The 23,147-nt window shown below is 44.0% G+C and overlaps 1 protein-coding gene across 1 annotated transcript; it reads left to right on the top strand.

Annotated features, from left to right (window-relative positions):
- The first annotated feature begins 429 nt into the window (after window positions 1–429).
- LOC124139433 (solute carrier organic anion transporter family member 4C1-like) lies at window positions 430–19,307 on the top strand. The gene is made up of 11 exons (XM_046506477.2): window positions 430–537; window positions 3,371–3,476; window positions 5,251–5,811; window positions 6,223–6,309; window positions 6,881–7,057; window positions 9,508–9,672; window positions 10,375–10,564; window positions 11,306–11,426; window positions 12,393–12,547; window positions 17,894–17,958; window positions 18,159–19,307. The coding sequence occupies exons 2-11, from the start codon at window positions 3,398–3,400 to the stop codon at window positions 18,422–18,424; spliced, it is 1,866 nt and encodes a 621-aa protein (XP_046362433.2). The 5' UTR covers window positions 430–537; window positions 3,371–3,397; the 3' UTR covers window positions 18,425–19,307.
- The last annotated feature ends 3,840 nt before the right edge of the window (window positions 19,308–23,147 follow it).

Consider the following 23,147-nt stretch of genomic DNA (forward strand, 5'->3'; position numbering starts at 1 on the left):
ATTAAACGATGAAATTGAATTTAGTTACGTACGTGTGCATGGCAGGTGCGGTTGTATGAAGCTGCAATACCAGATGTGTTTTAATTAAAGCTCTGACCCTATCTATTACACTTAAAAAATCCTACAACAATGTATTTCTTTGAAAGACAAATTACTTTTTCAACAGTCTGAGTCATAATATGTTTTCGTGCATTATCTGGGACAATATTATTTTAAACAATATTCCACAAAAATATTTAAACTAGATATATGGGATGTAATGATATATCCCCAATATTCACCAACCAATGCGACATATTTCCCTCGCTATATATCAAACAACAAATAAAGCATCATTTTGCATGACATGAATATGAATTATGGCGATGTGCATTAATTAATAACCCAGATCCATATACGCCAGAATATTAGTGCATGATGTAGACTGCATTAACAGCTGTTGAGTTAAACCAGAGGTTTCTCTCACTGGAGGATTAGCTGTTACTGCTGGTGATCAATGGTGACAAGCTCCCCACAGAAGCCTATTCATTTCTGAAGGTAAACCTGACTATGTTTTTCACAGATTGGCATGTGGTATACTGTATTGTTTTACAGGGAAGCACGGTCTTTGAACTGCGACGATTTCCTGACAAGTGTTTTCATCGGTACCGGTAATATTCTGGACATCACACTCAACAACAGATGTCAAAGCGTGTGCATTGTGGTTGGATCATCCAACTTTGAATTTTGTTGCAAGGATTAGCATGCTGCGAAAAGCTTTCTGACATCATTTCGCGTGATTGACGTGGTTGTGACAATACTCGTACAGTGCCTGTCATCTTTGAGTTGTGAGTGAGTGAGTGAGTGAGTGAGTTGGGTTTAACGCCGCTTTTAACATTATTCCAGTTATATCACGGCGTGTCAGCTTAATGTGGGAGGAAAGCCCGACGTGATGCAGGTCTCAGACGTTAACCACTTTGGTGAAACCCAAGGGCACGGGTATGGTGCTGACAAACCTAGAAACATAATCGGGGCGAACCGGGATTCGAACCCACAAGCATAGGTTTCTGGCGTGTCCAGGGGACGCAACTCTGCACAGCGAATCGCGGCGCCTTAGACGACTGGGCCACCAGTGCCCCCCTTTGTTTTGTGTTGTGAGGTGACGTGCTGTTCAAGTAACTGATAACCACACGGGCGGTGATTCGCGAAACTGTCATACGATGTTGGCGTTACATTTATGACCGGGACAACAGCCAACAGTGAACAGCTGTTACACTGAACAGGAGCATTCACAGTGCCCAGTTTTAACAGTGACACATTTAACATAGAACAGGTGTACAATGAAAATATATAACCGTGAACATCCATCACTGTGAACAGATGTAACAGGAAATAGTTGTCACAGTGAACAGCTATTGTAGTAAACAGTTATATCAATGAACAGTTACAGTAACTGCAATAAACCAGTACGGTGAAGTGCCACAACAGTGAAGTGCCACAACAGTGAAAAGTTATAAAGACGTGAACCACTGTAACAGTGAACAGTTCTGACAATAAAGAAATATAAAACAGGTGAGGTGAAATTGGGTTTAACGTCGCGTCCAAGATTATTGCACTTATATAGCGACGTGCATGCACGTGTATGTGTGTGTGTGTGGCTGCTTGTACTAGTCCGGACTGATGCCGATTTATAGTGCTAGCTCACTGAGATACCATGCCGCAGTTTAACATGAATACCCCACTCAGACACAGTATACTGACTCCGAGCCGACCAGTCCTTGTTTTAGCCCCTTAATGCCGAGCGCCAGACAGGGTAACAACAAGTACAATCTTTTAACGTCTTTTTGTATGACGCGGCCCGGGATCGAACCCTGGACCTTCCGCTCTCCGGGCGGACGCTCTAAAATATAAAACAGAGAACTGTTATAACAGTGAAGAGATATATAGCAGTGAACAGTTCTGACAAAAAAGAAATATAAAACAGTGAACTGTTATAACAGTGAAGAGATATAAGCAGTGAACAGTTCTGACAATAAAGAAATATAAAACAGTGAACTGTTATAACAGTGAAGATATATGTGAGGTGAGGTGAGGTGAAATTGGGTTTAACGTCGCGTCCGAAGATATATGTAACAGTGAACAGTTCTGACAATAAAGAACTATAAAACAGTGAACTGTTATAACAGTGAAGAGATATATAGCAGTGAACAGTTCTGACAATAAAGAAATATAAAACAGTGAACTGTTATAACAGTAAAGAGATATATAACAGTGAACAGTTCTGACAATAAAGAACTATAAAACAGTGAACTGTTATAACAGTGAAGAGATATATAACAGTGAACAGGTCTGACAATAAAGATAAATAAAACAGTGAACTGTTATAACAGTGAAGAGATATTTAACAGAAAACAGTTATATCAGTGAAAGATATATAACAGTGAACAGTTATTTCAGTGAAGAGATATAAAACTGTGAACAGTTATTTCAGTGAAAGATATATAACAGTGAACAGTTATATCAGTGAAGAGATGTCAAACAATGAACAGTTATAACAGTGAAGAGATATATAATAGTGAACAGTTCTGACAATAAAGATATATAAAACAGTGAACTGTTATAACAGTGAAGAGATATAAAATAGTGAACAGTTATATCAGTGAAAGATATATAACAGTGAACAGTTATTTCAGTGAAGAGATATAAAACTGTGAACAGTTATTTCAGTGAAAGATATATAACAGTGAACAGTTATATCAGTGAAGAGATGTCAAACAATGAACAGTTATAACAGTGAAGAGATATATAATAGTGAACAGTTCTGACAATAAAGATATATAAAACAGTGAACTGTTATAACAGTGAAGAGATATAAAATAGTGAACAGTTATATCAGTGAAAGATATATAACAGTGAACATTTATATCAGTGAAGATATATATAATAGTGAACAGTTCTGACAATAAAGAAATATATAACAGTGAACTGTTATAACAGTGAAGAGATATATAATAGTGAACAGTTATGACAATAAAGATATATAAAACAGTGAACTGTTATATTAGTGTAGAGATATAAAACAGTGAACTGTCATAACAGTGGATGGATATATAACAGTGAACAGTTATAACAGCGAACATCTACGACAATAAACAGCTACGGCAGTACAGAGTTATTGCAGTGAACAGTTAGCATATTTGGAAAGTTCACCAGCGCATTTCTGTGAAGACGTAAGTAAGGATTTCAAGGATTGTGGTGTGTTTCTAAAGAATAGCCATTATTTTATAACTGTCGTATTTTGTACACTAAGCCAAATTATTATGACCGTTTATAAACAAAGATGTGTTTGCATGTGTAAAGATGATTAACTTACTCCTATCTCTTTCACCAGGGATACCCGGAAAGGCTGTGGGACAAAATGGATTTTGATATGTTTTCGGGTGCGTTGTTTCCCGGTTTTATTCCGGTCCAGGAACAGACAAATCTACAGTTTCAAGGTACAGTAATTCAGATATGTCTTCTTTCAAACATATCCGAAATTACCGGAATAAATACGTTATTAATTCAATAAAAATAGAAAGTGAGTTATAGAGATTATTAGTGTGTGCTTCCGATCGTAAATGTCATACATCAGGAATACTATACTATTTATCATACCTCCATGTCAGAATGATGAGATCTGACTGGTCCACGAGACGTATCCCGCCTTGAAGGCAAATACATTTCTCAGCGTGAGAATAAATCTCTTATACCCCGCTTCGAAGCCTCACGCTTTTTCCGAGTCATATGAATGTCACGTGACAGAGTACAAGTTAACCTCAGCTCAATCAAACTGCGGTTTTCTATCTATTTGGAATTTGTTTTAATTCTTATAAAATGTAATATTAAAACATGTCGGTAAGATACGTCGTTGAAGCAGTATCACTCGGGTTACATGGGGTTTTATGGGCCCCGTTAGGTTTTCTACCACTCGCCTTCGTTATAAAACCTAACGCGAGCCTTTTGTGACATATGAGGGGAATAACCGCTTTATCATATAATGTCAGTCTTAAAATTACCGTCAAGTGTCTAACTGAAGTAACTTTAGTAACCGCGTATGAATACATACTATGGTGAACCGCCTATTCATCATTCGTGACCAACTTGTGTCGGGACAAGCCGAATAGTCTTCTTGCAGGTTACGGAAAGGGGCGAGTGGTGACAAATGCCTATTCATATGATAGTGCCAAATGTGTACGTACAGAAGCACCAGCAACACCTATCTCAATTTATAAGTAACCACAGACACTAGTTGCACGGATGTTACTGAAAGGAGTTCCTGCTAGGGACAATTTGCAGATTTATCTGATCGTAATATCAAGTTTATCATATTGGTTTATCGCATAGACGACGTCGTCAATTATCCGATAAACTAAGGAGCGGTTGGGTCCCCTAGTGGATAAAGCGGTGGCTCGTCGCGCTGATGACCCGGGTTCGATTCCCCACATGGGTACAATGTATGAAGCCCATTTTCCGGTGCTCCCAGTCGTGATGTTGCTGGAAATTGCTAAAAGCGGCGTAAAACCGTCCTCCATGATAAACTTAACTATGTAGGTTTGTGTGAATCCCCGAGGCGATTATTAAGCATGTCAACTGAACTGGAGGATGGTGGCTGCTTGTTCCGTTCCACAAGACGACCGTAACTCCCATACTTTAACATGGACTTACGACTGTCGTAGTGTTAAGGTAAATTTATGGAACGAGCCCTATACTGTACATAAAACGTCTGAAACAATGAATGGGCAAGTCATGAGTTGTGCTACACAAAGGATGCAGTATGGTCATGCATCCACTGTGGCTTTAAATCTCTCAATTGTAGACTGTACTTATTTATTACTCTTATGTGAAGCCCGTACAATTCAGAATCATCTCGCATATTTGTCGCAATGTAAAATCAAAATGTCAGTAGCAGTAGTCAGTGAGTCACCATATAGTTCGATGTTTTCTCAAAGTGTAACTTTACGCGAACAGATCAAAATAACTTGTCAGAAACTCGGTATACCATGGAATCGTGGAAGGGACATCGTCCTGTTGTCGCCCTTACTAAACCAAACATCGACAATGTTAACCAAAGCGTGGCAATTTCCATTCTAGGATTCTATAGTGTCCGCATTTCTAAGGTGCCATCCATGTGCACAGAAGAAAATATTAAGTCATGAACACCAATATGACATTATCAAATGTTCTTGTTTTCAAGCACCGAAGCATAATTAAGACATGTCTGTCTTGTAGTGAGGACTGCAACAGCATCACGACATCCTCCACGGCGTCTTCCCCTGATTGTGTTTGTCATTGCATTTGGCGTCATCTGCCTAATCTGTGAGACACTCCGATCCTACATCATCTCCCAGGCCCTGACCCTAGAGCAACATTTCAATACCCAACTCATTGTCTTTGAAGACATTAGCTACCTTGTCGCCATTTTGTTTTTTGGGATCTATGGTCGCACTGGAATTTCAAACATTCCGCGTTTCATAGGAACAAGCATTGTCATCTACGGTAGTTCTGGGGCTATGTTCGGCGTGTTTTACTTGTTCCTCCCCGTTATTGGCGACAACGTCGGCCACGACACGACTGTGCACAAAGCAAGGTTGTGTTTGCCTGAACAGAAAAACGATGAAACGTTTTATCAAGATGGCCGCTTGACCGGAACCGGAAATAGTGTGTGGGTTGCTGTCTTCTTCGCTCTGATGATGATGGTGCAGGGTGCAGCTCAGCCTGTTAGGTTTATTCTCGGTTCCCCGTTTATTGAACATAACGAAGCAAGCAGGACCAAGGCTACTCTATATAGTGGTAAGGTCTATCAGAACATCATTTTATCAATAATTGTTTCGCCGGTCGTATGTAGGCTACACAACTCGTTACTGATCTTCTGTATGTCTTCAAAAGCTTGGAACCGTCTATAAAATCCACAGATGACGAAGATGATGTTGGTTTTTGGACGAGCGCTGTTGACCCATGTTGATATTGCAAATATATTCCTTCTAAGACACGCCATAAAGCATGTTATAAACCTGTCACTACACATGATTTTGGATAATAACATTGATTGAAACTTGATTCAATTTTTCGGCTTGTGTGAATTGGATGACTTATAAAGTAGCATTACCTTCTAGTGTCCACTGTATCACATGTATTCCCAAAACTATTTGTGATTGTGTATGTGTGAAAATATTCTTATTAACATTGATTGTTCCTTTGTAGGAATATTACTTCTGGTGAATTTCTTCTGGCGCCCTGTGGCTTACGTGAGCGCTGCAGTGTACAGCAACACGTCACTGGACAATACAGGTACACTACACGTACAGCATTTGGGAATAACTAGGGGCAGTTGTAGATGGCCCATCTCGTTAAAATCAGAAGCTTTACTCCTATACTCAAGGTCTGATGTCGCGTTAAATCAAAATGAAGGATGCCTTGGTTCTAGAGCCAATCACATGTCATTTCTATGAACAATTCAGCTTAATGTCTTACCCCCTCGATTTGAAAATGTGCATCTTAGGAAAGGAAAACCACACTATACAAATAAACTTCAATAGTACACCTTCTCCAGCGTCGATGCCATTGCGCTCAGAAACGGTAGGATGTATACATATCCACAACAACATTCGGATCTCCCCGATAATATTCGTGTTCGAGAAACAGAAATCAGGCATGCTTGTCTGAATGCATACCGAGAATGCCTCGACGCTGATTGGCTTTTAAGAATATTCACCTGGCGTAACCTTCCATGGAGGTGTATTCAAATCTTCACCAATCTTCCTTCTACGTTGGGTGCTGTCACGTTTCACACTCAACAAGCAGAAGCAAATGAGTGATTGAAGTATTAAGCCGATGTAATATATCCTTGTTTTACTTGCAGTAGCATCCAAGTGCCTCGCTGACCCCTCTTGGTTAGGGGCGTGGTGGATCGGGTCACTGACGGCGGTATCTGCCGCTCCCCTCTGCATCTACACCTGGGGCAAGAACCCGCTCCCGGGGCAACCCTGTCGAGTGCGGGGCAGTAGGGCAGGGGTGACCCTTAGAGAGAAGCTCATAGGTGAGGGACTTTAGATTCATGGGAGGGAAGATAGGAGATGGAATCCCAGAGGGGACATTGTCGCGTTGTCGCCATTGAATACTAGTAACTAGCAAAAAGTGTCAACATAACAACAATACGACAAATGGTCAACATGTCTCGTCGCACTGCCGCGCTTTTATTACTTTTACCACGTTTTTTTCTTGTTTTTGTAAGGGCGACAACGCGACAATGTCCCTTTTAGGTTTTCATAGATAAGATTGGTATATTAGTAGTTAAGTTATCATTGTATAATGAACAACTTCAAATTTGTTGTTTATTCAACTCTCTGCTAACCAAAAAAATCATGTATCATGACGTCATCGCATTCCAGAGTCCCTTGTACGATCTCCCTATCTTTGTCCCTTCTACGATCTCCCTACCTCTGTCCTTTGAATCATCTTCCCATTTCTGTCCCTTGAACGATCTCTCTACCTCTGCCCCTCTACGATATGCCTACCTCTGTCCCTTGTACGATCTGCCTACCTCTGTCCATGTACGATCTCCCTTCCTCTGTCCCTTGAACGATCTCCCTATCTTTGTCCCTTGTACGATCTACCTAACTCTGTCCCTTGAACCATCTTCCCATCTCTGTCTCTTGTACGATATCCCTACCTCTGTCCCTTGAACCATCTTCCCATCTCTGTCCCCTGTACGATCTCCCTACCTCTGTCCCTTGAACGATCTCCCTATCTTTGTCCCTTGTACGATCTACCTAACTCTGTCCCTTGAACCATCTTCCCATCTCTGTCTCTTGTACGATATCCCTACCTCTGTCCCTTGATCTACCTACCACTGTCCCTTGTACAATCTCCCTACCTCTGTCCCTTGTACGACCTCCCTATCTTTGTCCCTTGTACGATCTCCCAACCTCTGTCCCTTGTACGATCTCCCAACCTCTGTCCCTTGAACCATCTTCACATCTCTGTCCCCTGTACGATATCCCTACCTCTGTCCCCTCTACGATCTGTGTACCTCTGTCCCTTGTACGACCTCCCTATCTTTGTCCCTTGTACGATCTCCCAACCTCTGTCTCTTGAACCATCTTCCCATTTCTGTCCCTTGTACGATATCCCTACCTCTGTCCTCTCTACGATCTGCCTACCTCTGTCCCTTGATCTGCCGACCTCTGTCCCTTGTACGATCTGTCTACCTCTGTCCCTTGAACGATCTCCCTACCTCTGTCCCTTAAACCATCTTCCCATTTCTCTCCCTTGAACGATCTCCCTACCTCTGCCCCTCTACGATATGCCTATCTCTGTCCCTTGTACGATCTGCCTACCTCTGTCCCTTGTCCGATCTCCCTACCTCTGTCCCTTGATCTGCCTACCTCTGTCCTTTGTGCGATCTGCCTACCTCTGTCCCTTGATCTGCCTACCTCTGTCCCTTGTACGATCTGCCTACCTCTGTCCCTTGATCTGCCTACCTCTGTCCCTTGTCCGATCTCCCTATCTCTGCCCCTTGTATGATCTGCCTATCTATGTCTCTTGTACGATCTCTCTTCCTCTGTCTCTTGTACGATTGCCCTATCTTTGTCCCTTGATCTGCCTACCTCTGTCCCTTGATCTGCCTACCTCTGTCCCTTGTACGATATCCCTACCTCTGTCCCTTGTACGATCTCCCTATCTCAGCCCCTTGTACGATCTCCCTACCTCTGTCCCTTGTACGATCTCCCCACCTCTGACCCTTGTACGATCTGCCTACCTCTGTCCCTTGATCTGCCTACCTCTGTCCCTGTTGCGATCCCTCTACCTCTGTCCCCTGTACAATCTACCCACGTTTTAAGTTCATGGGAGTATGCAGGCTGATATCCCGTCTTCTGTTCCCAGATCTTCCCATTTCTGTCCCTAGAACGATCTCCCTACCTCTGTCCCTTAAACCATCTTCCCATTTCTGTCCCTTGTACGATTTCCCTATCTTTGTCCCTTGTACGATCTCCCTACCTCTGTCCCTTGAACCATCTTCCCATCTCTGTACCTTGTAGGATCTACCTACGTCTGTCCCATGTACGATCTCCCTACCTCTGTCCCCTGTACGATCTCCCTACCTCTGCCCTTTGTAAGATCTGCCTACCTCTGTCCCTTATACGATTTCCCCATCTCTGTCCCTTGTAGGATCTCCCTACCTCTGTCCCTTGAACCATCTTCCCATCTCTGTCCCTTGTACGATATTCCTACCTCTGTCCCCTGTACGATCTGCCTACCTCCGTCCCTTGTACGATCTTCCCACCTCTGTCCCTTGTACGATCTGCCAACCTCTGTCCCTTGTACGATATCCCTACCTCTGTCCCCTGTACGATCTGCCTACCTCTGTCCCTTGACCTGCCTACCTCTGTCCCTGTTGCGATCCCTCTACCTCTGTCCCCTGTACAATCTACCCAAGTTTCAAGTTCATGGGAGTATGCAGGCTGATATCCCGTCTTCTGTTCCCAGATCTCCCTAGATGTGTCTATCTGCTGTTGACCAACTGTGTGTTTGTCATCCTGCTGGTAGGCATCAGCTGTGTGGCCATGTTCCTAGGGGGATCAGCGGGTCATGAGGCTCGGTATATGGAGGCCCAGTTTGGTCTGCCGACACGCCCGGCCTATCTCATCACAGGTGAGTACGACACATACTGTATCCGTTTCTTCTGAAGGTCTGTTGAAGCACATATCACCAAACAGGGATCCGTATACTTAAGGTGACGCGGTCGCTATAGGCCCAGTCGCCTGAAGCGCCGTAAAGTGATGAGAAGAGTTGCGTCCTTTAGTCGTGTCAGGATCCTTTAATTTGAACGTGGTTTGCAATCCCAGATTCGCCCTGACAGCCCAGATCTGTTATAACTATACTCGTATATCTGTATTCTCGGATACTTCCACTGTTCATCATTGGATATTTATTCTGAAATTAGACAATCGTTCTGTATAGAAACCTACCTGATAAACAAAATCGAAAGACGCATAGCCTAGAATTACTTTATTAAGGATTGGCGAACTCGTGGTGTCTTACTCTGTGGTATTGCTGGAGAGCTACTAAAAGATGCTCAAAACACTACTCCCTCCCAACACTCACTTAGAACTTCCCCGCAAATGCGACTAACGGGATCGGGTGGTCAGACTCGCTGACTTAGTTGATGCATGTCATCGTATCCCAGTTGCGTAGATCGATGTTCATGGTGTCAATGACTGGACTGTCTGTTCCAGACGCGACTACTTTAGCTGGAATATTGCTGAATGCGTCGTTCAATAACAAACAAACAAATTAAGACATTCCTGTTGACGCTGTTAAACCTAAAATGAATGTTTTTCATACACATTTCAGCGCTCAAGCTTCTGGTTGTATTGTTAGTGGGTACTATAGGCGGCGCTGTAATCCTGGCCCTTCTCAAACTGAACAACAAGGGATGTCTGAAATTTGCTACTGTCGCCATGGCAACGGCAACGATAACATTCTCGCTTCAACTTAAGCTTGGTTGTGAAAACCCGGATGTCATCGGGCTTGGTGAGCAGAGGTAACGATCTTAAAATACAGTCGGATACAAGCATAAATGTAATTGTGAATTTGGTAAATTTTATTTTATTGTGAGATCTGTCCAGACGCAAGAAAACCTGGCACGATTCACATGTGCGTGCGATAGACATTATCAGACCCACAGGGAACTTCAAATAGAATAAATGTCACGTGGTATGTTTAGGTCGGCCTTTTCCGGCAAATCTCGACAATCTTCGGTAAGAAAATGCCTACTGGTAAATTTCTTTTGATACACAACCGCCAATGGTAGTTGCGAAACTGTACCTTTGTACTGTCTGGCTAGACTGACATTTAGTCTCTGAAATTTTATATTACACAACATCCTTCTTGACTCTAAGAATAAAAAAATGTCCCTATGCTGAATAAACTAACTTGAGCTGGCTAGACTTGCTTTTGTGTGCGTTTCTAGATTATTATTTTTTCATAAAATAAATATATTCCATGGTCATGGTGCAGGACTACTGTCTGGCGTACGACCTGATGTTTACTGACAGCTAAAAAATAAGAGCTGTGCAACTGTCCAGACACGGTGTAAATCTCTACGAACGTACTCTATCACTCTCTAATTGGATGGATAACTACATAACAGTTGACTGACTGAATAAACCTTCATTATTAATAGCCAGTCAGCCCATAGTTATCCCGTCATTGAGCGAAACAGTGTATTAAATTCCCTCAAGGCCCTCTGAGAATGTTTAAGTGCTGATTTGTGACAATGCAGGGTCGGAAGTCCTTCAGGGGACTGCGCATGTGACGTCACTGAATACTTTCCCCTGTGTGGTGAGGATGTTCGAAGCTACATTTCCCCCTGTTATGCGGGTTGCACAAACCAAACAGACACGGTAGGTGGACATGTACGCTATTTCTCCTCGCCAGTATATAAACTACCGGGCAAAAGAAAGTATACACTTGAAAATTGGATTTTATCCACAAATAACAAACGTTGTCAAAACGATTCTAGGCTGAAAACTTTAGCTGACACACTGCAGTCCAAAACACAACTATTATACCCGTATCAAATACGGGTCATCACTATCAATCGAATAACCATTTCACTTTTAGCCACCATCAAACATAGGTGTATACTTTCTTTTGCCAGGCAGTATATAATACGTGCAGTGACCAGGTTAGGAATGTAACAAAAGGTCTCGTTTCACATCACAGACCAACCAAAACAATTTTCTGTTTTGATTACGAGCGGTTAATTGTTTTGATTTAGTAACACTTCTTCAATTAGGTTTCAGTGGAAAGGTTATCAAAATATCTATTTAAAAAAAATAAAATTAATTCGACTTACCAACCTATATTCTTTTAAAATGTCTTGTGACAATTTTTTAAAATATTTTCCTTTAGGCTTACATGAGGAAGTGTTCATTGTAGGAATGTTATAGGCATTTCCTATTAGTCATGATAGTGTATTATTAACGTTAACAAGGTTTATCAGGAATGGCTACTTTCATCATAACAGCGAGTTCTGTCTGATTTCAGTTGTGTAACAGTGTATGACATTTATCATTCCGTAGTTTTGTATGGAATACTAGAAGGGACATTATCGCGTTGTCGCGTTGTTGAATTGTCGTCCTTCAAAAGACGAGCAGAAAGCTTCAAAATTAACCAAAGCGCGACAATACGACATTTTTCAAAGTCACAATGTGTCGCGTTGTCGCCATTTGGTTATGTTTTACCCTTTCTGCTTGTTTTTGGAAGGGCGACAATGCCACAATGCGACAAAGCGACAATGTCCCTTCTAGTATTCCATAGTTTTGAAACAGTTGTTATTTTAATTCGGTAATGTGGACTGTCATCAGGCTTACAGTGGATGTTTGGGCATCCCCGGGGGTGAAGGCGTGGCCGGCCTCTGCCCCAGGGAGTGCTCCTACCTGTGGTACTACGTAGGTGCCAATGTGATGTCTGGCCTGTGTGCAGTTGCCGCCAGTGCTGCAGTCGTCCTGACGATAACAAGGTGAGATCAGATCAACAAAGCCCTTTTAGAAAATAAGTTGGAAGTTGCAAGCGTTCAAATAGAAATTATATTGTTTTACTGAAAATAAAAGGGGTAGGATTAGGTTCGTTTGTATTTTGTTGTTGAGCGCCGCAGTCTGAAATATTCCAGCTGTCCAAGGTAATCTGTAATTAATTGAGGCAAACCAGTGATTGATTTCCACCCCTTCCGGGTGCGATGACATGCAAGTCACCGAGCGTGAACACCCGATCCATGTACTGGGGACCTATTGTGATCATACGGGGGAATTAAACAAGTTGAAACTATTGCATGGTAGATTCGCATAATGAATTATACAGAGCGGGTACACTGGCACGCAATTTTTTTAAGTCACCAAGCGTCAACTCCCGCTCCATTTAGTTTACGACAAGCAACAGCAACAATAAATGTATTCTAATCAGGAATGCAATGTGTATGGTCAGTATGTTTTGCATATATGCGTGTACCAGCACACATTATATCACAATGTACTCGACCCTTAAGTTTCCATTTGTACATTGCAGGTGTGTGGTGCCATGTCCTAGACCCTTTAGTTCCATCTGTACATTGCAGGTGCGTGGCACCATGTCCTAGACCCTTTAGTTCCATCTGTACATTGCAGGTGCGTGGCGCACTGTCCTAGACCCTTTAGTTCAATCTGTACATTGCAGGTGCGTGGCACCATGTCCTAGACCCTTTAGTTCCATCTGTACATTGCAGGTGTGTGGTGCCATGTCCTAGACCCTTTAATTCCATCTGTACATTGCAGGTGCGTGGCACCATGTCCTAGACCCTTTAGTTCCATCTGTACATTGCAGGTGCTTTCCACACTGTCCTAGACCCTTTAGTTCCATCTGTACATTGCAGGTGCGTTCCACACTGTCCTAGACCCTTTAGTCCCATCTGTACATTGCAGGTGTGTGGTGCCATGTCCTAGACCCTTTAGTCCCATCTGTACATTGCAGGTGTGTGGTGCCATGTCCAAGACCCTTTAGTCCCATCTGTACATTGCAGGTGCGTGGCGCACTGTCCTAGACAATTTAGTTCCATTTATACATTGCAGGTGCGTTCCACACTGTCCTAGACCCTTTAGTTCCATCTGTATATTGCAGGTGCGTGGCGCACTGTCCTAGACTATTTAGTTCCATTTATACATTGCAGGTGCGTTCCACATTGTCCTAGATTCTTTAGTTCCATCTGTACATTGCAGGTGCGTGGCGCACTGTCCTAGACCCTTTAGTTCCATCTGTACATTGCAGGTGCGTGGCACCATGTCCTAGACCCTTTAGTTCCATCTGTACATTGCAGGTGCGTTCCACACTGTCCTAGACCCTCTAGTCCCATCTGTACATTGCAGGTGCGTGGCGCACTGTCCTAGACAATTTAGTTCCATTTATACATTGCAGGTGCGTTCCACATTGTCCTAGATTCTTTAGTTCTATCTGTACATTGCAGGTGTGTGGTGCCATGTCCTAGACCCTTTAGTTCCATCTGTACATTGCAGGTGCGTGGCACCATGTCCTAGACCCATTAGTTCCATCTGTACATTGCAGGTGCGTTCCACACTGTCCTAGACCCTTTAGTTCCATCTGTACATCGCAGGTGCGTGGCACCATGTCCTAGACCCATTAGTTCCATCTGTACATTGCAGGTGCGTTCCACACTGTCCTAGACCCTTTAGTTCCATCTGTATATTGCAGGTGCGTGGCGCACTGTCCTAGACTATTTAGTTCCATTTATACATTGCAGGTGCGTTCCACACTGTCCTAGACCCTTTAGTTCCATCTGTATATTGCAGGTGCGTGGCGCACTGTCCTAGACTATTTAGTTCCATTTATACATTGCAGGTGCGTTCCACACTGTCCTAGACCCTTTAGTTCCATCTGTACATTGCAGGTGCGTTCCACACTGTCCTAGACCCTCTAGTCCCATCTGTACATTGCAGGTGCGTGGCGCACTGTCCTAGACAATTTAGTTCCATTTATACATTGCAGGTGCGTTCCACATTGTCCTAGATTCTTTAGTTCTATCTGTACATTGCAGGTGTGTGGTGCCATGTCCTAGACCCTTTAGTTCCACCTGTACATTGCAGGTGCGTGGCGCACTGTCCTAGACCCTTAAGTTCCATCTGTACATCGCAGGTGCGTGGCACCATGTCCTAGACCCTTTAGTTCCATCTGTACATTGCAGGTGCGTGGCGCACTGTCCTAGACCCTTTAGTTCCATCTGTACATTGCAGGTGCGTGGCACCATGTCCTAGACCCTTTAGTTCCATCTGTACATTGCAGGTGCGTTCCACACTGTCCTAGACCCTCTAGTCCCATCTGTACATTGCAGGTGCGTGGCGCACTGTCCTAGACAATTTAGTTCCATTTATACATTGCAGGTGCGTTCCACATTGTCCTAGATTCTTTAGTTCTATCTGTACATTGCAGGTGTGTGGTGCCATGTCCTAGACCCTTTAGTTCCATCTGTACATTGCAGGTGCGTGGCGCACTGTCCTAGACCCTTTAGTTCCATCTGTACATCGCAGGTGCGTGGCACCATGTCCTAGACCCTTTAGTTCCATCTGTACATTGCAGGTGCGTTCCACACTGTCCTAGACCCTTTAGTTCCATCTGTATATTGCAGGTGCGTGGCGCACTGTCCTAGACTATTTAGTTCCATTTATACATTGCAGGTGCGTTCCACGCTGTCCTAGACCCTTTAGTTCCATCTGTATATTGCAGGTGCGTGGCGCACTGTCCTAGACTATTTAGTTCCATGTATACATTGCAGGTGCGTTCCACACTGTCCTAGACCCTTTAGTTCCATCTGTACATTGCAGGTGCGTTCCACACTGTCCTAGACCCTCTAGTCCCATCTGTACATTGCAGGTGCGTGGCGCACTGTCCTAGACAATTTAGTTCCATTTATACATTGCAGGTGCGTTCCACATTGTCCTAGATTCTTTAGTTCTATCTGTACATTGCAGGTGTGTGGTGCCATGTCCTAGACCCTTTAGTTCCATCAGTACATTGCAGGTGCGTGGCGCACTGTCCTAGACCCTTTAGTTCCATCTGTACATCGCAGGTGCGTGGCACCATGTCCTAGACCCTTTAGTTCCATCTGTACATTGCAGGTGCGTTCCACACTGTCCTAGACCCTTTAGTTCCATCTGTATATTGCAGGTGCGTGGCGCACTGTCCTAGACTATTTAGTTCCATTTATACATTGCAGGTGCGTTCCACACTGTCCTAGACCCTTTAGTTCCATCTGTATATTGCAGGTGCGTGGCGCACTGTCCTAGACTATTTAGTTCCATTTATACATTGCAGGTGCGTTCCACACTGTCCTAGACCCTTTAGTTCCATCTGTACATTGCAGGTGCGTTCCACACTGTCCTAGACCCTTTAGTCCCATCTGTACATTGCAGGTGCGTGGCGCACCGTCCTAGACAATTTAGTTCCATTTATACATTGCAGGTGCGTTCCACATTGTCCTAGATTCTTTAGTTCTATCTGTACATTGCAGGTGTGTGGTGCACTGTCCTAGACCCTTTAGTTCCATCTGTACATTGCAGGTGCGTGGCGCACTGTCCTAGACCCTTTAGTTCCATCTGTACATCGCAGGTGCGTGGCACCATGTCCTAGACCCTTTAGTTCCATCTGTTCATTGCAGGTGCGTTCTACACTGTCCTAGACCCTTTAGTTCCATCTGTATATTGCAGGTGCGTGGCGCACTGTCCTAGACTATTTAGTTCCATTTATACATTGCAGGTGCGTTCCACATTGTCCTAGATTCTTTAGTTCCATCTGTACATTGCAGGTGCGTGGCGCACTGTCCTAGACTATTTAGTTCCATCAGTACATTGCAGGTGCGAGACGCACTGTCCTAGACACTTTAGTTCCATCAGTACATTGCAGGTGTGTGACACCCACTCCTAGACCCTTTAGTTCCATCTGTACATTGCAGGTGCGTGGCACCCTCTCCTAGACCCTTTAGTTCCATCTGTAAATTGCAGGTGTGTGGCACCCTCTCCAAGACCCTTAAGTTCCCTCTGTACATTGCAGGTGTGTGGCACCCTCTCCTAGACCCTTTAGTTCCATCTGTACATTGCAGGTGCGTGGCCACCCCTCCTAGACCCTTTAGTTCCATCAGTTCATTGCAGGTGCGTGGTGCCCTCTCCTAGCCCCTTTAGTTCCATCAGTACATTGCAGATGCGTGGCACCCTCTCCTAGACCCTTTAGTTTCCATGAGTACATTGCAGGTGCGTGGTACCCTCTCCTAGACCCTTTAGTTCCATCAGTACATTGCAGGTGCGTGGCACCCTCTCCTAGACCCTTTAGTTCCATCAGTTCATTGCAGGTGTGTGGTGCCCTCTCCTAGACCCTTTAGTTCCATCAGTACATTGCAGGTGCGTGGCACCCTCTCCTAGACCCTTTAGTTCCATCAGTTCATTGCAGGTGTGTGGTGCCCTCTCCTAGACCCTTTAGTTCCATCAGTACATTGCAGGTGCGTGGCACCCTCTCCTAGACCCTTTAGTTCCATCAGTTCATTGCAGGTGCGTGGCACCCTCTCCTAGACCCTTTAGTTCCATCAGTACATTGCAGGTGCGTGGCACCCTCTCCTAGGCCCTTTAGTTCCATCAGTACATTGCAGGTGCGTGGTACCCTTTCCTAGACCCTTTAGTTCCATCAGTAACTTGCAGGTGCCGGCACCCTCTCCTAGCCCCTTTAGTTCGATCTGTACATTGCAGGCGCGTGGCACCCTCTCCTAGACCCTTTAGTTCAATCTGTACATTGGAGGTGTGTGGCACCCTCTCCTAGACCCTTTAGTTCCATCTGTACATTGGAGGTGTTTGGCACCCTCTCCTAGACCCATTAGTTCCATCTGTACATTGCAGGTGCGTGGTACCCTCTCCTAGACCCTTTAGTTCCATCTGTACATTGCAGGTGCGTGGTACCATGTCCTAGACCCTTTAGTTCCATCTGTACATTGCAGGTGCGGGGTACCATGTCCTAGACCCTTTAGTTCCATCTGTACATTGCAGGTGCGTGGTACTATGTCCTAGACCCTTTAGTTCCATCAGTACATTGCAGGTGTTTGGCACCATGTCCTAGACCCTTTAGTTCCATCAGTACATTGCAGGTGTGTGGCACCCTCTCCAAGACCCTTTAGTTTCCATCTGTACATTGCAGGTGCGTGGCACCCTCTCCTAGGCCCTTTAGTTCCATCAGTACATTGCAGGTGCGTGGCGCACTGTCCTAGACCCTTTAGTTCCATCTGTTTATTGCAGGTGCGTGGCACCCTCTCCTAGACCCTTTAGTTTCCATCTGTATATTGCAGGTGCGTGGCACCAACGAGGCGAACTATGGCTCTTGCTCTCACTGGCTTTTCCTGTTGTCTAGTCGGTAGGTTCTAGTTTATTTACTATTCATGTACTTAAAAATAATTTGTGGTGCATTTATTTGTGATCTGCTTATAAAAGTGATAAAGTTATGAATAATAATTACGTCATCGTTCAGTGAGTGATGGCCGGTTGAATGTTGAATGTGTCGTAATAATGAGAATATGAATTTAATGTGCTCATTCCTTTCTCCCCTAATTTCAGCATGGCTTTCATCTGCAACCATGTACAAACCAGTGATTGCCAGCACGTGCAAAATCAGGGACCAGTCACGTGACCATCCTGGCGCATGCGCATTGTATGACCTGCCGTCACTCAGGAGCAGTGAGAAACGATTAGACCTTTGTCTGCAAGCGTGCGCTCTGCTGATGTTCATCATAGCCTACCTGCTGCAGGGGTCAAAACTAGTGGATCATCCAGAAAAAGATGTTTGGGATGAGGACCGGGAGGTTGAACCCGTTGACCTTTGAACCTATTGCACAGTTGAGAAGCACGTATAGACTGCAGTGCTAGTGTTTTATGATGTTCTACCCCGTAAAAAATCATTGCACGGCGTTATAACATTTCACGTGCGGTCAAAGATGACTGAAACAACCTCGACCTTGTGTGACCTTGTAATCCAGCGTTTCGTCATCCATGACTCCTTCGACGCTTTGCAAAATGCCATCTGTTGAATATGGTATTTATGAGTATTTTTAGCATATGATTGTGCGTATTTTAGAGAGACGAATCAAATGACATTTGAAGACATTCGCAAGGAGCAATTAGAATCATTTAACCACTTTACACATGATTCATGTTTTCCAACATTCACGCATTATATGTCCCACCTACTCGACATCTTAGCGAAGACTGCCCACCAGCTCTGTCGACGTCCCGGTATATTCCTATCTGCCAGATAATGTCGTTAATGAAGTACTGTAAGCGGATTGTCTCGAAGAGTACATTCTAGTTGCATATATATCACTTTTTATTCCAGGCAATATTAAATGCATCAGTACGTCAGTTGCATTGACCAAGAGCTTTTGAAGATATTTATCAAAACATTTCAAGATCAGACACGGCTGACTGATCAATGGCAATGGTTAAACATCCACCCTCCTTTCCAGTTGTGTACATGAGTCGCTGTGTTATAACCTTCTAAATGTTACACTTCACTTGTGAAACGTGGCGCATGTGCATGCTACAATTTGTTATCCGAAATTTATATATATTTTACAGACGCTTCTATTAATTCAATTCAATTGGATCGTGGCCACACGAACTTGTATTAGAGTTATGTCCCTTTGACTGTGTTTTATTCGTAGCTGTTGCGTCTTATTGTTAAACGGTGTATAAACATATGTATTCATTTGCAATTGTTAATTTATCACAATTTTAGATACACGAATCTATATAAGGTAGCCTACGTCTTAGGGAACTACATGTATATGCTAAATTCAAACACAAGTTATCAAGATCCGTTAGCGTATTATTCAGCTCCATTAATTGATATTTTTTTACACTTAAAATATGAACACATTTCAACACGTAAACGACTACACGTGTTTTTGATTTTCACATGAATATCAGAATTTTAAAACAAATACACTGATAATGTGTCACATGAACCCGACAACTGATCCAGGACTTTGTCGTTTGAAAAATAATGTACAGTTTCAGTCCTCGGTTTCGGTCATAACCAAGGGCAGAGTCTTGGTCGCTTATACACTACGGGTGTAGGTAGCATAACAGTAACTATCTGCGTACTGATTCGCTCACGGAGATTCCTTGTCTTGAATAAACGCCAGGTTAAAATTTCTGTAGAAGAAAAACAAGATGGGCACGGGCCACAATTAAACCCCGGGTCAAAATATCCGAAAAAAAAACCCACACGTCTACGGCGCTTTTCTCGATTTAACGCCAGTGTGTATCTTTTAGTGCGTTTTGATAGTCGGCGTGAGTTGTTTTGATATAAGGGGCGGTCGGGTAGCCTAGTGGTTAAGGCGTTCGCTCGTCACGCCGAAGACCCGGGTTCGAATCCCGACATGGGTACAATGTGTGAAGCCCATTTCTGGTGTCCCCCGCCGTGATATTGCTGGAATATTGCTAAAAGCGGCGTAAAACCAAACTCACTCACTCACTCACTGTTTTGATATACTGACCACGCTTTATTTGACAACCCGCCGGCGTTTGTAGTAAATCCGGCATGCCTCTTTCCACGGAACTAGGGATTCCGATTTTCTTATTGAACACACCCAAGGGGCGTTTGTTTGATACCTTGAGCTCATAAGGTATATTAAATCTAACACCAGATAGAGAGGATGAACTAGGAGATAACAGATTGTGTTACCTGTGTCTTTGAAGGAGCTAAAGTGAATTTTGAACCTAACGCACAGCTCTACTTTGAAAATTCGGTATGTTTAGCTCCATTCTACCATGACAAAATTTAATTTTGTGGTGAGAGCGAAGATATGCCGTAATGAGTACAATGTTTTAAGCAAGTTATCGATTTGATGCTTGTTTGTTTGATTTTGTTTTGTTTAACGCAACACTTAGCAATACTTTAGTTATGTGTCGGCGGTCTGTAAATAATCGAGTCTGGACCAGACGTTCCAGTGATTGACATCACGAGCAACGATCTACGCAAGTGGGAGACGATGACATGCATCAACCCAGTCAGCGAGCCTGACCACCCGATCCCGTTAGTCGCCTCTTACGACAAGCATGGGTTGCTGAAGACCCATTCTACCTCGCACGCACATACACACAACACACACACCCAACACGCACACACACGCACAACACGCACGCGCGCGCGCACGCACGCACGCACGCACGCACGCACACACACTTGAACGCCACATTAAACCCAAGCACCACCTGTATTCCATCACAAACATGGTAGTTTGGAATTCTGTTGTCAGGAAATCAAATTTCAAATAATCAATCGTGTCTCATTGTACAGACATTTTGTCATTAGGATAGTTTACATTTCAGACATAACATATTCATTTTAGTCATTGTAATACCCACTGAAGGTTGTTTCTCGGAGGACTGTGTAATTTGAATACCCCGGGGCCTCAAGGCTCATACACGACACTTGCTAAATAAATCACTGAGTTCAAGAATCTGTCACCACCACGCGGAAGAACAACGCGTTGTGAGAAGGGTATGCACAGCGTTCGATAGTAGCTGCTAGGTTCAGGTACGATCAGCCTCCTCGGCAACCGCCCGGGGGCACCGGGTAGTGTGGGTGACGTGGGGCAGGGTGGGGCTTTATCCTTTACTGCACTGTCTGTCCATCGAGGGGTTCCGGGTAGTGTGGTTGTGGGTGACGTGGGGCAGGGTGGGGCTTTATCCTTACTGTCACTTTCTGTCCATCGAGGGGTACCGGGTCGGGCAGAGGTTTGTGAAGCGGGGAAGGGCAAGGCAGGGGTGGGTCTTTCCCCTCTATTATCACTGGGTAAGCCAGTGCAGTTGTTGAGCGGGGCTTTATCGTTACTGTCGCTGTCTGGCCATCCGTTAAGGTGAAGGAGTAAGGTGGTGAGGTGAAATTGGGTTTAACGTCGCGTCCAAGATTATTGCACTTATATAGCGACGTGCATGCATGTGTATGTGTGTGTGTGGCTGCTTGTACTAGTCCGGACTGATGCCGATTTATAGTGCTAGCTCACTGAGATACCATGCCGCAGTTTAACATGAATACCCCACTCAGACACAGTATACTGACTCCGAGCCGACCAGTCCTTGTTTTAGCCCCTTAATGCCGAGCGCCAGACAGGGTAACAACAAGTACAATCTTTTAACGTCTTTTTGTATGACGCGGCCCGGGATCGAACCCTGGACCTTCCGCTCTCCGGGCGGACGCTCTACCACAAGACCACGGAGGCGGTCGAAGGAGTAAGGGGTGGAGCTAGCTGCCGTTCTGTTATTGTTGGGCCAGCCGACGTTGATTTACCGAGTTGGGTGGATGTGTTAAAGGGTGCAGGGTTCTCAAGATCAGTCATTTCAATCCTGTGTCACGAGAGTGTTTCAGAATTAAACTGGCAACACTATTAGTCAGTCTCTCAATGTTATGTTAATAAAAAAGGAAAGTAAAAGAGAAGTCGATGTGACTTTCCTTCGTGCCCTAGCCCAGTCCTGGCAACCAGGAATGCTCACAAGGAGATCATGACACGTTGCTTCCGTATTCTGACAATATTTAATGGATGATGGTGATAGATGCACTCGAAGAGACAGGGATTACATAGAGAAGGTGTCACAATCCTTTGTCAACATGACCGGGTCAGGTGAGACAGAAGCACTCCAGCGTTGTCTTCAACCACAGACGGACCCGGGATATTGAGGGGACATTGAGGGGACTTCGAGGGGACTTTGGGAGGACTTTGAGGGGTACATTTGGTCTGCACCGTTCGCGTATATTCGGAATTGATAACAGTAATTATGCTTCAGACGGTTGAAAAATTAGAAATTGCATGCCACAAAAATTACATTGTTGCAAGGTTTTTTCTTTTAAATAAAATAATCAGGTTCATAGTTTTAAATAAAAAAATAAATAAAGCAAATGTCAGGTTTTGTGGCTGTAGCTGAAAAATATCTAATCAATATTTAAAAATATATATACAAAATCCTAGCCCTCCCCCTAATATCCCCCCTTAGGCAGAATAAAACCGAAATGTTCCAGTTGTAGTCAATTAGTTATTTTTTAACGGGCATAAAATAGTTTGTCTGACACATTCATTTGTTTTTGAAACGACAAATGGGATATGAAACCAATGGAGTTATGGAAATATTTCCGCGAAAGTTTTGTTGATGCAAGGCTTGTTTCAGCTCCGTGGGTATCCTTGAGCGGAACACAACCTCTTTGAGCTAACGGCGCTGCATTAAGATGGGTCGATGCCGAAATTGTGTTCAAACAGAAGTCTTATATAATGTCTCCCGCTCAACCAATGGTTTTGTCTGTTCAAGGCCCTCTCTTTTGAAGCCGCTGTTGGAACATCGAACGTGACACCAATGAAATTATAAGTCACGCCAGAAACCTATGATTGTAGGTTCGAATCCCGGTTCGCCCCGATTATGTTTCTAGGTTTGTCAGCACATACCCGTGTTTCACCAAAGTGGTAAACGTCTGAGACCTGCATCACTTCGGGCTTTCCTCCCACATTAAGCTGACACGCCGCGATATAACTGGAATACCGTTAAACCCAACTC

This window comes from Haliotis rufescens, unplaced genomic scaffold, assembly GCF_023055435.1.
Source record: "Haliotis rufescens isolate VD_foot unplaced genomic scaffold, xgHalRufe1.0.p SCAF_1, whole genome shotgun sequence".
NCBI classification, from domain to species: Eukaryota; Metazoa; Mollusca; class Gastropoda; order Lepetellida; family Haliotidae; genus Haliotis; species Haliotis rufescens.